Source organism: Oryzias melastigma, linkage group LG9 (genome assembly GCF_002922805.2).
Source record: "Oryzias melastigma strain HK-1 linkage group LG9, ASM292280v2, whole genome shotgun sequence".
NCBI classification, from domain to species: Eukaryota; Metazoa; Chordata; class Actinopteri; order Beloniformes; family Adrianichthyidae; genus Oryzias; species Oryzias melastigma.
In genome coordinates this window covers 21316722-21333111 of record NC_050520.1, presented here as the reverse complement: position 1 = coordinate 21333111, position 16390 = coordinate 21316722, and the positions used below count along the sequence as shown (strand labels likewise).

Here is a 16390-nt window from a genome sequence, read left to right as displayed (position 1 = left end):
TAACCAAACCATAATTAACTGTTTTTGGCTGTTGATATCTGTAAATGGGGCTTTAAAAGGGGTGTACTTGGTCATTGCCAAATTTTTGATAAATTAAGATAAAATTGTTTAATTCTTAAACATATAGTCAAAAATGTCTCTGTTCTGCCAAATAAAGGTTGAATTGAGGTATTACAGTTGAATTTTGTGATTGGTCAAACCATGCAACCAGGGCGGGACACCAACCCTAACGCAGGAGCAAGGTAGATAGATGGAGTGGTCTTTTGAAGAACTGCAGGATCAGAAAGTAGAGGCTTAACTTCGGTATGTATTTAATATGCACACCAATACAATATGATGTAGAATATATTAAAGCAGAAAAAACGTTTTTATAAAATATTTAATTGCAGGACATATTTACGCAAAAGTAGTACTTATAAGCAAAACATTAAAGCTTTAGATTTTGAGAAGGTGTAATTCAACTGTTGTTAATTTCCTTTTACATAATGAACACCCAATGCATGTTTTTAAATATTGACAGGTATTTTAATTGATAATTGAATTCTCTGATTGCTGGGTAAAATTTATTATTTTATATATTTATTCAACGGTTAACATTTTTCTTTTAGATTTGAAGTTTTTCACAGGCTTTTTGTGATCACTAAGTGCCAGTGTCAGAAACAGATCTAAAAATATTTAATTTCTCATATTTTGTGTCCTTTTAGTGTTTGTTTTAAGCATTACTCCTCACCGTATTCCTTCGTCCAACTTAGGCCCTTTTTGCTTTAATTTAGACAAAGTTTAGGCTGTTCTTTTTACACAAAAAATAAAAGTAAAGAGATCAGTGTCTTCATCATCCAACGTGTTCTAAAGAAAATGTAAGATGAAGTGATGACTGTCATGTGTTTCCCTGAGCCGATTGCCAATCCTCCCTGATGGGTTTCACCTGTGTCTTTTTTTTTCCCCCCACTCCCCTTCCTGTGTATAATGAGTTTCTCCCCTTACTTTCTTGCAGGTTTGTCTTGTCACCACATGCAACAAATCTTGTTCCCCTTGCCAGGTGTTTTGAGTCTTCAGTGTTGTTTTTTGAGTTTTGGAGTTTGCCCTTGGTTTTATATGGACTTTGACTTTTGTGACTCTAATCCCACTTTTTCAGCTCTATGCTCTTCCTTAGTTTTTTGATTTTTTTTTTTTTTTTAAGACACTTTTTGGAGCTGATACCTGTCCTGCGATTGTGTTCACACACCAAACCCTGACAATGAGACATATTCTTATTTAAACAGAAAAAAGATGATAATTTGAAAACTGTTTGACATGTTTCAGTGAACTATTGCAATGTTTAAAATAATGATTATTGCTATAATCTAACGCATGATTTTTTTTGTTTATTTCCAATAAAAATCAAATCAATCACCAGTTACTTTTTTTGCTCTTATGAGAGTAAATTTGTTATGCATACATACATCTATTCATTCTATTACTTTTTTATTTACTTGTATTTTTTTAGAAGTAGCACTACTTGTACTTGATTGAGACTATATGTTGGATTCTCCATCTTCCTCAGTGAAGATGACGTGTTCAGTCATCGGGGCTTTGCATGCACGATCTTTGGTGAGCCGCTAGGAGGTGCTGTTTACCTCTGTTTGAGCCACACATGACGGTGTGGACTGTGCCCGCTTTGTGGTGGTGAACTCCTGTTTGCCTGGAGTGGCACAAATAGATGGGCGTGGCTTTTGAGTCCACGCCCACGGGTTTACAGACAGCACGCGAGAGCTTTTCTGCCAAGAAACTCCCCTCCTAGTGAGCAGAGGTCGACCGGTCGATACTTTATTTTCTCCTGCTGTTATTTACATTTCTGCCCATCAATGCCTTCGGTTGAGAGCCTTACAGTCAACTACGACTTCCTGAATGAGCAGGGGACGTTTTCCGAAGGCGACATAGTCACAGGAAATGTTACTCTTACTTTGGCGAAGGATACCAAAGTTCAGTCGCTTTTCGTCAAATTGAAGGGAGACGCGAACGTGCGATGGTCAGAAAAAAGAGGAGACAAAACCAAAGTGTACTCTGCTGATACCAGATACTTTAAGCTGAAGCAGTTTCTGACCCCAGAGGGCTCTGATGGTAAGATCACCGCACGGATAAGAAGTGGACTGAAACTGGGATTCATGGAACACGATGTACTTGTTAATTTATTCTCTTATAATTGTCAGGGTTATGAAATCAGCAGTATTTTACCTTTACCTAGTTTTTTAATTTATGTTTTCATTAAAACATACTGAATCCCTATATACTTTTCTTTTGATGCTCCTAATCTAAAATCAACAGAACTTGTGGACATAAGGGGTTGCATTGTTGCACTTTCTTCATGATTCGCCCAAACTTACAGTTTTAGCTCACATTTTTTTTTCTTTGTTTATTTATTTATTTTGGTTCGATATATGATTTGTGCATTACAAAATAACAACCAAGAAACAACAATTCAGATAATTATAAGTAATAACAATTCAGAAAAAAACTTTCATTTTGGTTTTTACCAAGTCTAATTCAATTGAATAAATAAACAATTGATAAATTCTTCTTAAATTTAGGACTATAGCTGTTTTACACTTTCAGCACAAACATACTGGAGAGATTCAAAGTTTCACTTCCTCTCGATTTGGTTCAATGGTGTAACACAGTTTGGTATACTTTGGGATTGTGGCATCTATATACACACTTGTACACCTTCAACAACACACACATACTTATGCATGTTTTTGAGGGGGTTTACATGTGTCCGTGTCATCTGGAACTATGTGTGCAGATATAAACATGTTTCCACTTGTTGTGGGAGATGCATGTGAATTTTGAGAGCTTCTGGCAGGTCTGTAGTTGTTTCCCCTACCTGGACAAAAATGAAAACTTTGAGTGGGCAAGGGTTGAGGAAGCAGCTGTGCTGGTAGGTGTTTGAGGATTTCATATCAGTGGTAGATTTTTAGATGTCTGCATGTATAGCAGGTCTAAGTCTAAGTTATGGCTGGCTCTCTTTGTCTTCCTTAACTAGTTAAAATCAAACATGTCTCATTTTATTGCACTCTAGAAAATGTCACTCTGAAATTATGCCATCACTTTCACACTAGGACACAAGATAGGTCTGGAGAGTTGATGAGGTGATGAAGAAATGTGCGGTTTACAGGTCTTAAATCAGAGGTGTACTTAGGTTTGCTTACTGCCTCCCACCAGTAAGCACCTAACCCTAATTTCAATGCAATATGCCTATTCTTATCACTTTAAAGTTTTTGTTGTTGCTGTTTATTGTTGCTGTTTGATGCATTCTTGCACTTGTTCTTGGAGATGCTCTGTTCTCCAGCACTCCTGGGAGTGGTTGGTCTGGTGCTATATATAAAAAGAAATGCAGTATAAAAGTTATGAGTGGTCTTTTAACTATGGTTAAGAGGTCTTTAGGCACAATCAAAAAAAAAAGCCAGAGTCGTTTTCAAAGACATATTTAAAGCAGTGCGACAGTAATTCATTAGAAACTCACCTCTAAGTTGTGACTGTTGGCATTGACGTGACAGGCCAAATGATTCTCGATAGTGGGCATTTGGGTGGGACAGTGCTTCCGGCCCCACTGCAGCTGTTCAGAATCTCACAGATAATGTCAGAAGGCCTCCGCCCACTTTCCATGTCTAGCACAGAAGCAAGAGAGCTCTCTCCAACCAGGAGACTCCACTCGAAGGAAACAGAGGCAGATTTCAAAGGCGGAAGAGCAAAATTTCCTCTGTAGTTAGTGCTGCATGCATTCCAGCCCAGCTATGCCTTCGGATGAGATCTTAACAATAGACTATGACTCCCTGAATGAGGAGGGGACGTTTTCCGAAAGAGATATTATGACTGGAAATGTAACTGTCACTTTGCGGAAGGATACTAAGGTTAAATCGCTCTTTGTGAAAGTAAAGGGGGACGCTAACGTATCCTGGACCGAATCCAGTTCAGACGATAGTGAAGTGAACTACCAGATACTAGATATTTCAAGCTGAAGCAGTTTTTAATCCCGGAAGACTCTGATGGCGAGTAAAACACATGGTTGGCTGGAAATGTGTTCAAACTGCATTACTTGAAACACAATATTTTCTACCATGCTTTTGGTATTTTTTTGATGCAAAACAGAATGCTAGCTCAATGTAATAAGTTTAGGATGTTTCTGTAAATAGTTTTTTTTCCCTTCTCTTTGCAGAAACGGCGTTGCCTCAGGGGATCCATGTATACAAGTTCCGCTTTCAGATTCCCCCAGGGTGAGTGACATGCTGCATCATTTTGCTCTTCTTGAGTGGCCTGGATTCTTGGATGACATTCAGGTGACAATAAAATCGAATTATAATTCGAGAGTTTCATCATTGTGGAAACTTTATTTTGTACAATACTATTAAAATGCAATAAAAATTAAGAAGCACTTACTTGAGTTAAGTTATGTTTCACTGTTAAAAAAAAATGTTTAACCATTCCGCTATCTTTGGGGTCCAGATGACTCCAACCAAATATTGATGTGCGATTCCTTCCATGACAAAGGTGGACAAAGGTGGACAGGATTATATGTCTACCATGGACATTAGTGAAACTCAAAAATCAATGATAAAAAAAAGTTCAGTAAACTGTCTTGTGGGGTCCAGATGACCCCACTTTTAATGTAAACAAGCCGAGGAGAGCGAAACGGTTAAATTGCGCAAAACTGCCAGACGAACCATCAGATTAGCCAAGAGAAGGATTGACTATTTAAAGCTATTTTAGCTGCTAAAACAGGGTGATGCTCTCAAGAAAAAATCATAAGAGAAGAGAAACTGTAGTTAAAGGATCAAACCTGCCACTTTTCCTTTATCCCAAAGAGGAATTTGTTGTTATTTTTAAAGCTGTTGATGAGCTTTTTTTTTCTTTCTTCCGTAACAGAAGCATGCCATCCTCATTCAAGGGGTCCTATGGAAAAATAGTCTACAAAATCGAGGCCAAGCTGAGTAGAAGTTGGAGAATGAATGACACTGCAGAAAAGGAGTTGGTGTTCATATCCAAGTTTATCCCCAGTCTTCAATCACCGATGGTATGTAAAACATCCAATCCTGCTATCAAAATGTTTTAATGTCATGCTGATGTTGTGTATGGAATCCTCTTCTGCTGCGTTCTCACCGGACGTGATTCGCACGGCAGGGGCTTTGAGTTTCAATGTTAAGTCAATGTACAGAGGTCCTGCAGCGTGTCAGTCCGGCAGCACCGTGAATTGAGCAGCGCGATTTGGGTAGCATTCGAGGTGACGCAGGACATCAACTAATCAGGGAATCAGCTTTGGGCGCCTGATGTTTTCAGTAATTCCATCAGCGGGTTGAAAAACGAATCCAATATGGCTGCTTGATGCAAGGATTTTTACCATGAACTTCCATCCCTTTTTTTTTTAACCCGCTGGGATTTACAGAGACTGTCCCGGTTACTGTCTAGCAAAGGCGGGATACAACCTGGACAGGTCATCAGTCTGTCACAGAGCCCATGGAGCTGTCACGGTCTAACCTGCTACTCTAGCCAGCCACCCGATGAACTGTGTAGCAGGCTCTGCCGCCCAGGGTCTGGCTAGTAGTGTTGCCGCTTAGGCTCCCATCCCATGGGCAGCAGCGCTTGCTATGGTGGCCCACAAGCGGTTGGTTACCTGTCAGACGGAGAACCACTGGAAGTTCTGTCATAGCACTCGTAGTTATTTCCATTGTGGCAATTATAAAAACGTCCTTCAGTTTTATTTTTATTTTTTCCCTCTCAGATTAATACTCATACAAGGCCAAAAAGAGACAAAAGCAACATTTAAAACAGCCGTCGGGTGCAGCTCCTTCAGCAGGAGTAAAGTACACCACACCGGAAGAGACTCTGAATGAACCCAGACATGGCAAAGTGCTTGTCGACTCATCTGTAGAGCTCTCCAAAACATATAAACCCAAGCTATTCGCTCAACATCATCCATGTTTTCAGTGATGTGGCAACAAATGAAATCCAGACAAACTTTGGCGGTTGCTTTACAACTGTGGCTCTGAATTTTTGGTCAGGTGTTGATCGGTAAATTTTATGCACATCAAAAGTGAAGCAACAGATGCGTAAATCGCGTCTGGTGTGAATGAATAAGATAAGAAGCAACACTTATTTTTAAAGACCCACTCCGATCATCTTTTGTTCTATTTAAAGATTGTTTTACCCAAGAATTGAAAAAAAATGTTTTCTGGACATAGTTTCTGCAGAGCAGCAGTAGTTCATTAGAAATTCACCTCTTGAGTTGTGGGCAAGACAGTTGGCATGAAGCAACCCCCATCCCCCCATCCCCTTCCCATCACCCATAACGAAGAACTCTCTATTTTAGTGGTCTTCCGCTAGCGTGCAGCCCCAGAGCAAGAAAAATGGCGAGCAATATTACAACTTTCCAGCTGCACAGTTTTTGGCCAGCCCGAATTAGTAAAACTAAGACGTGCATACATCCATTTGTTTGCAAATGGATGTATCAGAATGGAGCAGAGCAAGGAGCCCACCCAGAATATTTTCTGTCACAATTATGTTCATTTTCAACAGGCATTTTTATCATCTGCCTCTGATTTACAATGATTTAAGTAAATACATACTCAGAAATGCTATTTTAATCCTAAGTTTTTATATGCATGTCCTCAAGGAAAAAAAAGCTACAAGAACATGTTAGAAACACAATTTTTTATCAGAGTGACCCTTTAAAGTGTTGATAACCAATCAGAGGACCAAATTTCCTACCATCTTAGCATTATTTTCACAATATACACTGTGGATATTAAAAAATGTTAGCTATTGTCACAGCAAAAAATGTTCAAAGCATGCAGGCTGTAAACGGGTAACCTTCTTTTGTCTATTTTTCTGTTTTTGTTTTTGGCTTACAGACACCACAGTCTGGTTCAACTCGAAAGGAGATGGGACTCTTCTCCAAAGGACATGTGGAATTCGAGGCTGTCCTTAACAAGAAAGCTTTCGGTGCAGGTCATGAAAGTTTCTTCTAATATTGCCCATTCAGGCAAAATTGCTGTTAAAAAAAAGAATATTCTGCTGATTGGTAATGCAGTTCCTCCTTTCAAACTGTAAACTTTGTCAGCCAAAAAATAGTTTACTAAGGCGTAGGGCTTGGCTATAAAACTATAATGATATTTAGAACTTTTTCTCAATAAGAAATTAGTCTATTGCGATAGACTTTTATTTTGAAGGGCCTTAAATTAACACTTGCCAATTGCGAGTGTTTTATCCTTTTTGACGAGTAAAAATTTGATGGTTGGTCCCCACATGAGTAAACGCTTGTATCTAATTAGTTTTTTATGAGCTCTTCTTTTAGTGAATTTCTTTTGTCATCTCCACCTTTACCGTCTGGACACAACATAAACATACACTCAATCCAAGACACGCTCCACCCCTGCAGTCACTTCACCTGTGTGGTGTTTAGTTTGGCTGATAAAACAGCGGAACATGCTGTGATTTTGAACAGAACTGTAGAGTAAAACTGCTTCACTTAAAAGCAGCAACAGACAGATTAATAAAATGTGATGATTTGGAGACAGCGATGTTACAAGACACTAATGCTTTGATGCTAATTATCATGCTAATGCTAACTAGCTGCTCCATGCATAACGTATTTGTAAATGCAGACCAGTTTAAAGTCGGACATTATTTTCACGAACCAGCCTTTAAGACGTGGCGGATAAATACAACAAGATTAATTCATAGGCCATTCAGAAAAACTGTATATTCTAAATAACTGAATTGAATCCACTATGCTTTAGCTCTATTACAGAGCCAGTGTTTCACCGAAAACTGTGACCTGTCAGATGTTGTGTTGAATACGCCACCCCTTAAAGCTGCAGATTTAATGTCAGCAATTATATACTGTAATAACAATGATCCATAACATTATACTCATTTTACCTCAGGTTGTTTTATTAATGATTGAATATAAAATGTAATCATCTGGTGGCAGAATTTGAAAATATCTGGTAAATCTGTCTTTGTTTTCTCAGCACGTTTGAATTTAATTTAGATTACAAAAAATATATGTTTGTGCCATGTCAGCTGAATGTTCAGTGTGAAAATAATTTGAACCATGTTTTTATTTGCAGGTGAAAACATGGAACTTGTTTTATCAGTTGACAACCCTTCCTCCAAAAAAGTGAAACCCAAGTTGAGTTTAACCAAGAAAATCACCTACTATGCCAGAGGAAGTACCAAGAGCTCCACAGATGAAATCAACAAGATGGTTTTTGACCCCATTGAGCAAAACACCAAAAAAGAGCTCAAGTGTGTCATGGAGATTCCTGCCGATCAGGGACCATCAATTCAGAACTGTGATATAATTAAACTGGAATACACCTTAAAGGTCTGTGGCTATTTACAATTGTTGCTGTAATTTTGTAAAAAAAAAAAAAAGATAATTCAACAGAAGATTTCAAATTCTGTTCTTATTAAGGAAGTTGTTTATGGATTGACTTGTGTTTTTCTTCTTAGGTGTACCTGGACATCAGCTTTGCTTTCGATCCAGAGATAATCTTCCCCATAACTATTTTACATTCCGACGTAGTTTCTCGCTTTCAGCATAACGTCGCTGCTCCTAGTGATTTTGGTGGCCCGAGCAACAGCGTCTTTCCTCCACCTGCTGTCTCTATGGGCCCTTACCCTGTATCTCCTCAAGCAGGAGGTTACGGATACCCTGCAGCTCAGGGATTTTCAGCACCTCCTCCAGAATACCCAGGTCAGCCTCAACCGTATGCTGCTCCTCCAGGCATGTACCCTCCTCTGCCTCCAACGTATGAGGGCTACAGCAACGCAGTGCCACAGCAGCCTTTTCCTTATGGATCTGGAGTTTCTACATCTCACCTCTCACCCACTGGCCCACCAAATCACCAACCTCCATCAGCCCCACCCATGGATCCACAATCTTCCTCACCTTCTCTAGCACCGCCAGCCTACAGCTCTTTGCCTTCTGCACCTCTGGTGAATGAAAATTTCCTTTCTCAAGGAGACAAAGCTCCGTTGGAGTAATCCATTTCTTTTATCCACTCTTTATATCTGATACCAAATAACCTCAATATAGTACCACATGCCTTGTGACTCGTTGGTGTAAGAGTGCATGTAAATTGCATGCTAAAAAAATAGGATGAGCATTTAGAAGTTGTTTATAACAGAATCATATTTACTGGTTGGATATTGAATGCAAAATAGTACTTAATGAACGGTAAGAGATCTTGCAAAAGTTTTATCCAGCAGAAGATGTTGTAATAGCATTCATTTATTAAGATGCACTCCATATTATGCCACTCCGAGAGTTCTTTTTGAAAATATTTCTCTACAGCTTTATGTGAAAGGTGCTCTCGTGTTTTTTTATTTTTTTATTCAAGAAAATTTTTAAACGTTGAAGTCCTTTGCAGACTTTTTGTTGATTTCCCTAAGTGCCTGTACTTTTTGTGTTGGATAGGTTGGAATAAATATGTTATCTCACATATTTTGTGTGCTCTTAAATATAAAACTGCCACATATAAACCTTGTGTATTCCTTCTACCTATAGCCTTAGTTTATGTAATAGTCCACTTGTCTTAGTTATCCATTAGCTGTAACCTGTTAGGAGTTTTTTTTGTTTGTTTGCTGTCAGTTTTGATTCTGATGTGGGGGGAGAAGATGCAGGACTGTTGGCAGGGTGTTAGCCAGCATTCATTTCCCATCATCCCTTTGTTTACACTTTCTCCTGGTAGCTTACAACCCCAAGCTAACAGTAGCAGTCCAACCATAGTTATATATCACTAGAGATGGCATGTTAGCTTGTTGCATACGCAAATTTGAATGCCATGTTGGACTGGTATAGATGCCTGTTTACTGCTGTATTACAGTCGTACAAACAGAGCTGGAGAAACTAGAATGTAACTTTTCTATGGAAGCCAAAACTGTTCTTAATTATGTAAATGAATACAACATTATTTAATCAAGCAACACTCCAATAAAAGTCTTTTCAATAAATAATTGACCATTTTATTATGAAATACATTTCATTAAAATTTAAATTGCGAGGCCGTCAGGACGTCGACTGGGCTACACTGTTATCAGTCGGCTCAGACCGTGTCATGCTGATTTGGCCGCAAACCGGCTCATATATAAAGGGCACAAGCAGTCTACGGCGATGTTGGCTATCCATTAATCCATTTCTAAACAGACCGAGGAGTCTTAACAGTTTGTATAAATGTTAGTCTGGGTGTAGATTGGAATGAAATTACAATCGTGCATCAGGTTTCCATTGCGTTTCTATATAATCTATTTATTTTTTTAAAGTTGTAAATGTCGTTCAATTGTTGAACTTTGTACAAAACCATTATTTCCATGACCTGGAAATTATTTTTTCTGGTATTCAGAGTTTTTTCCTTTTTAAAATCTAACCAAAATTATTCCTTTTATGGTCATTTTACTGTTTGCTAAGCCATGTCTCATTATTTTTATACCAGTCCAATATGGCGTCGCTCTTTACATGTCTTGGACAATAGTAAAAAACCTGTGTGTCATCTCCAGTGATATATAACTCATTGAGTCCAACAAATATGACCAGCAATGTCAAAGCTATCAGTTTTGAACTAGATGCTGGCTCAGACAAGGACAATGGGATCTATTGGTCTACAAGTGGATGCATCAGAATGGAGCAGAGCAAGGAGCTTGTTGCATGCTGATTGTAGTTTGTACGTAATAACTAACTTGTTTTTATGCTCCTGAATTACAACAAGTTGAATTTGAAGCTGCAGTAACAGTGATGTGCACACTAGGTTGAGTTACACCTATGTTTAATTCAGAATGATCATATCAATTATAAATTAATCAAGCAAAAGGAAAAAAAGTAAAGTGAATGTTTTGTGTGGGTAGATGATTGATGTGACAGGCCAAACGTTTCTCGATACTGAGCATTTGGGTGGAACCATACTTCAGGCCCCACCGAGCCATTCAGAATCCCACTGATGACGTCAGAAGGTCTCCCCCAACTTTGCACATTGGTAGGACCCTTAGACATTATTTAATGAAATAAATAAATCGAAAATAAAAACTTAGAAAAAAAATCACTCCCCTCAGAGTTGTCATGGATCAAATACTCAGCCATTGATAAAATAAAAACTTTGAACACCAGGCATTAAAGGGGTTTAGTAAAGGTCTGAACATGGGGATTTTAACAAGGTAGTCAATGGGAATTTGCTAACTCTAAGCACCAGCCTCTCTGGTCGCGGGCTCTACGTACAAATTAGACAAATAGGCTGAACGCACGCTGAAAGTTCAACCACTATTTGAAGCTTAATTGCAGCAACTAAGGCACTGTGACCGGTCAGTTGAGGACCCGGATTTGGTAGTAATGTGCATATAGCGTTGTTTTTAAAACATGGAATTAGCCTACCAACCGTTGTAAACATGAGCACAAAGGAGATATTATTAATTGCAATTTGTGCCCAACAAGACTATAAGACCAAGACTGACATTCCTTGGAACATAGCTGTGAAAACAAAACGCCTTAAGCAAGATTTGCGGAATTTACACCCCCTTGACTTTTCACATCGAGCTTGAACAGTAAAAGAACAAAACATAAACAAGAATCCTGCGGTTTGGTGTGAACATGACTGGGTGGATGCACATCCATGAAACCGTGTGCACGTGTCCGGTGTGAATGCAGTATTGGACGTGTGGTTCATACGTGATAAGATGCAGTTTTTTATGTGACACATACTTAGTACGAGCAACTTTAAAAATGTGCTTCAAAAGTGGTGTTTTTTCATGGCAACACACCGTTTCTGATGCAGCCTTTGCTGGCGGATTTTGACCCTTTTCGCTTGCCATAGACTACTCACTCCCTGACGGTGAACTGTCGAGGAAGAAGACAAGCAACCTTTGGAAGTCAGTGCTGTATTTCGGCCCAGCAATGCCTTCGGTTAAGAGCTTAACAATAGAATACGACTCCCTGAATGAGGAAGGGACGTTTTCCGAAGGAGACATTATGACTGGAATAGTAACGCTGACTTTGCGTAAGGATACTAAAGTTAAGTCGCTGTTTGTGAAACTGAAGGGAGACGCGGACGTATTTTGGAGCGAAACCAGCGAAGAACGCAACGACGAGTACAGCGCTCATACTAGATATTTCAAGCTGAAGCAGTCTGTAACTCCGAAGGACTCTGACGGCGAGTAAAACACACGGCTGGCTTGCAATGCGCTCAAACTGCATTACGTGGAACATGATGTTTTAGCCTTGCTTTTGGTGTCATATGGGTGCAAGACAAAACTCGTGTGTACTAATGAGATGTGTTAAATGTTATTTTTCTTCATAGAAACCGCGTTGCCTCAGGGGATCCATGTATTTAAGTTCCGCTTTCAGATTCCACCAGGGTGAGTAACATGCATAGACTGTAAAAAATAATTATTTTATATACAGTCTACGGTAACATGCGGTATTATTTTGCTGTGCCCTGTATTCTTGGTCAGCTGCATAAGATCTAATTACAACCATTGACTGTAGAATCAATGGAGAGCTCAACTCTTCCTCCATACTATTCCAAATAGGAAGTACCTTCTATGGGGTTCCATTTGTGCCAAAAATATGTTTTTGCGTCCACTGATGTGTTTTTGGAACATTGTCTTTGTCAGCTAATTTGTCTTTGGACCGTTGTCTATGTCCATTATCTATGTCTAATGAACAAGTTTAATGAACATTGTTTGTCAATGTATATTTTGCTATGCTTCAGCTTGCTTTATTTTTAAAACCTTGCATTGTGTTTGCTTTTATTGTTAGCTCCTGTCGTTTCACAGAGCTGTTAGAAAGTAGCAACAGGTGCTAGCGTCGTTTGCTCCTGTCATTACAATGTCGTCTGACAAGTCTTCAGCAACCGTCGTTACCTCCTGTCGGTACACAGTGTCGTCTGACAAGTCCTTGTACTGCGGTCAAATTGTTTCGTCTGAATACAGGGGTTTACTGTGGGACAGTTGTTGTAAAACAACCTGTCAGACCAGTCATGCTCAAACTTGTATCCTTGTTTGAAAGGACAAAGATAATCTGTTTTAATAAAGCCGACACTAGCGTTAGCCATGAGGACCACGGCTGATAGTGCTGCGCATGCGCACACCCAGATTTTTTTTTCACCTGTCAGGTATTTATTTTGTCCATGAGATGGCGCTTTCGGGGCCAATGCTCTTTCTGGCCCGTTTGCTCCTCGTTTATTCATTAAATTTGAATTTTGTTACAATATATTTAAAAAAAGAAAAATCACAATTGTTGGATAAAATAATAATGTTATCAGGAGATTATTTGGACCAGTAGGCAAACTAACTTCAAACAATTGGCAAGAGTCGCTAGAGTGAAGAAAGTGAAGCCATCACGCATATGTGCCCCCCCGCCATATTTATGTCTGGGTGTGCACATGCGCAGGACTATCAGCCGCGGTCCTCATGGCTAAAGCCAGTGTCGGCTTTATTAAAACAGCGTTTCTTCGTCCTTTGAGATCAAACAAGGATACAAGTTTGAGCATGACTGGTCTGACAGTTTTTTTACAACAACTGTCCCTCAGTAAACCCCTGTATATAGACGAAACAATTTAAACGCATTACAAGGACTTGTCGGACGACACTGTGTAACGACAGGAGCAAACGATGCTAGCAACTGTTGCTAAGGAACTTTCTGAAAGCTCTGTGAAACGACAGGAGCTAACAACAAAAGCAAACGCAATACAAAGGTTTAAAAAATAAAACAAGCTGAAACATCACTAAGCACAATATACATTGACATACAATGTTCATTAAACTTGTTCATTTGACACAGACAATGGACATAGACAATGGTCCAAAGACAAATCAATGGACATTGACAATGTTCCAAAAACATGTCAGTGGATGCAAAAACACATCAGTGGACGCAAAAACATATTTTTGGCACAAATGGAACTCCATAGTACCTGCTGGTTTCAAGAAGGCCAAAATCCCATAGACTTTTATTGAAAAATAGGCAGTTATTACTCAGTCATTTTATTTGTCTGAATAACAGTTCTGGCTCTTATACCTTCTTTTTAACATCTTCCTAATCCTATTTTTAACATTTTTTCCCCTTTATTATAAGTTATAAACTGACCAATCAGCTGCCTCAGTAAAAGTACGAGGTGTCCCTCCTCGTACGTTTGACAGCTTCTCCTGAGCCTGCTGTCAGTGGAAGAGGTGTGGACTTTGAACAAGCTCACTCATGATTAATACTGTAGTTCCCCTAAAAACGTGACTCAGACCGATTCGAACCAATTACTGTTGACTGGTTTCAAAATTGCATTTCTGGTGACGGCTTTGACCTGATTTCGCTAGAGCCGGAGGTAAGGCATTTTTCTATGGGTGAAGTCCCACCTCACTTTGTCCATTGTTTCTACAGTCAATGATTACAACCTGACACTTTCCCATCCATTGTGATGGATTGTTATTGTATTCTCTGCTAGTACAATAACATTGAAATTAGGAATGTCCTGATTAGAATTTTTTTTTTTCCTGATCCGATTTCGAGTCATTTTATTTTGATACCGATACAGAGTAACGATCCAATACTTTGGTAAAATATTTTTAAAAATGAAAAACTGATCCAAGTTGGTTCCCATTTTTTTTCATTTCCATTCACCTACTTTTATCAGTTAACATTTAAACAGCACTTCTGTGAAGTAGATTCATCAATTAAGTAAAAATAGTGCAACTATTAACTAAGGAGTTGTACAAATCTGCAGCCATCTCACTGCTTTTTCTCTGTGGGTAGCACAGAAAAAGCCACTCTAATTAAAAAGAAATAAAAAATAAGATTTTTGTTGAGACAAAAAGCAAGAGACACTGTCAGTTTTATAGGCTTATTAACCCTTCCGCTCTCCCAGGCTTGTTTACATGAAAAGTGGGGTCATCTGGACCCCAGAAGGCAATGCGCTGAACTTTTTTTTTTCCAATGATTGTCTATCTTCATTGGTGTCCAATGACAGACATGAAGTCTTATCCACCTTGTCCACCTTTCTCATGGAAGGGCTAACATCTAAGGGTGGGGTCATCTGGACCCCATAAGAGAGCACGAGGGTTAAGAGAGTTTTTGAGCTAATTTTGTTAGCCGTTAGCCTCCTGCTCAAACTGCTGCCATATTCAGCTGTGCTTTACAACAGTAAAATGTTGTGATCGGTTCATGATAAGCTGCCTTCTCATAGGGCCTTTGAAACAACAAGCTTGAAAACACTGCGTTGATCAAAGCAAAAAAAATAAATAAATATATATATATATTCACTCGTGATTGGGAAACAACATTCAATTTTGGTCGAGTCTCCAACTATGAAATTGGGCCCAATTTTCGATCACTGGATATCCCTTACTGTAGTGCAATAAAAAATAAAAAGCCCTTTTTTTCCCCAGTTATTTTTCTTGATGAAAAATGTTTTAATGACACAAGTGATTAATAGTCAAGAAAAATTATAAGAGAAGATAAACCTTATTTGAAGGATTAAACTTGTCACTTTTTCTTCATCCCAAAGAGGAATCTGTTATTGTTTTCTTAACTGATTATAAGTTTTTTTTTTCTTTTTTTTTTTTTTTCTTTTCCCTGCAACAGAAGCATGCCATCGTCGTTCAGGGAGCTCGATGGGAATATAGTCTACAAAATTGAGGCCAAACTGTGTAGAAGTTGGAGAATGGATGTCACTGCATCGAAGGAGTTGCCGTTTATATCCAAGTTTCTCCCCAATATTCAATCACCAATGGTATTCAAAACATCACATCCAGCAAGCACAATGTTTTCATGTCATTCTTATATTGTGTGGCAACCTCTTCGAAACAACACTTTTTTAAAGACTCACTTCGGCCATCTTTTGACCTATCCTAATGTTATGCAGTTTTTACCCATTATAAAAAAACTAATTTTCTAGGACTTAGTTTCTGCAGAGTGGCAGTAGTTCATTAGTAATTTGCCTGTATGTTGTGGGCAGGACAGTTGCCACAACAACCCTATCCCCCCTTCCCAGCACCCATAATTAAAAGCTCTCTGTTAATATGCTGCTGCTATCATACAGCCCCTTACACCCCCAACCTTAAATTAGCAGTGCGACAGAAATGGCAATAATCCATACAGTTTTGAGCCAGATGTAGTCGTCTACTAGTGTAACATCAGAATAGATTGGAGTATGAAACGTCTGGCCAGCCCAACCTATTTTCTACATCACAATTACTTTTTTATTTTTTAATTTATTTTCTTTTATGGTATTTATCGTCTGTCCCTGATGAAAAACAAGGGGAGTAAAACCCCTATCATTTTAGCATCTGTTTCACAATGTAGGTTTTAGAAATCACAAAATGTTTCTAAACTCAGTAAAACATGAATAAAGCACAAAGGTGGTAAATAAATATC

The 16390-nt window shown here is 38.8% G+C and overlaps 2 protein-coding genes across 2 annotated transcripts in view; both read left to right on the top strand.

Moving 5' to 3' along the window:
* The first annotated feature begins 1582 nt into the window (after positions 1-1582).
* Positions 1583-9482, top strand: LOC112148564 (arrestin domain-containing protein 3). The gene is made up of 6 exons (XM_024275783.2): positions 1583-2100; positions 4196-4253; positions 4903-5050; positions 6885-6981; positions 8106-8362; positions 8491-9482. Exons 1-6 carry the CDS (start codon positions 1845-1847, stop codon positions 9022-9024), a joined length of 1350 nt encoding a protein of 449 aa, XP_024131551.1. The 5' UTR covers positions 1583-1844; the 3' UTR covers positions 9025-9482.
* A 2221-nt stretch (positions 9483-11703) lies between these two features.
* Positions 11704-16390, top strand: part of LOC112148565 (arrestin domain-containing protein 3) — a gene marked incomplete in the record, with an annotated part of 6988 nt that continues 2301 nt past the window's right edge. Inside the window, 3 exon segments of the mRNA XM_024275784.2 lie at positions 11704-12176; positions 12324-12381; positions 15599-15746. Of these exon segments, the coding sequence (XP_024131552.1) occupies positions 11921-12176; positions 12324-12381; positions 15599-15746 (462 nt within the window).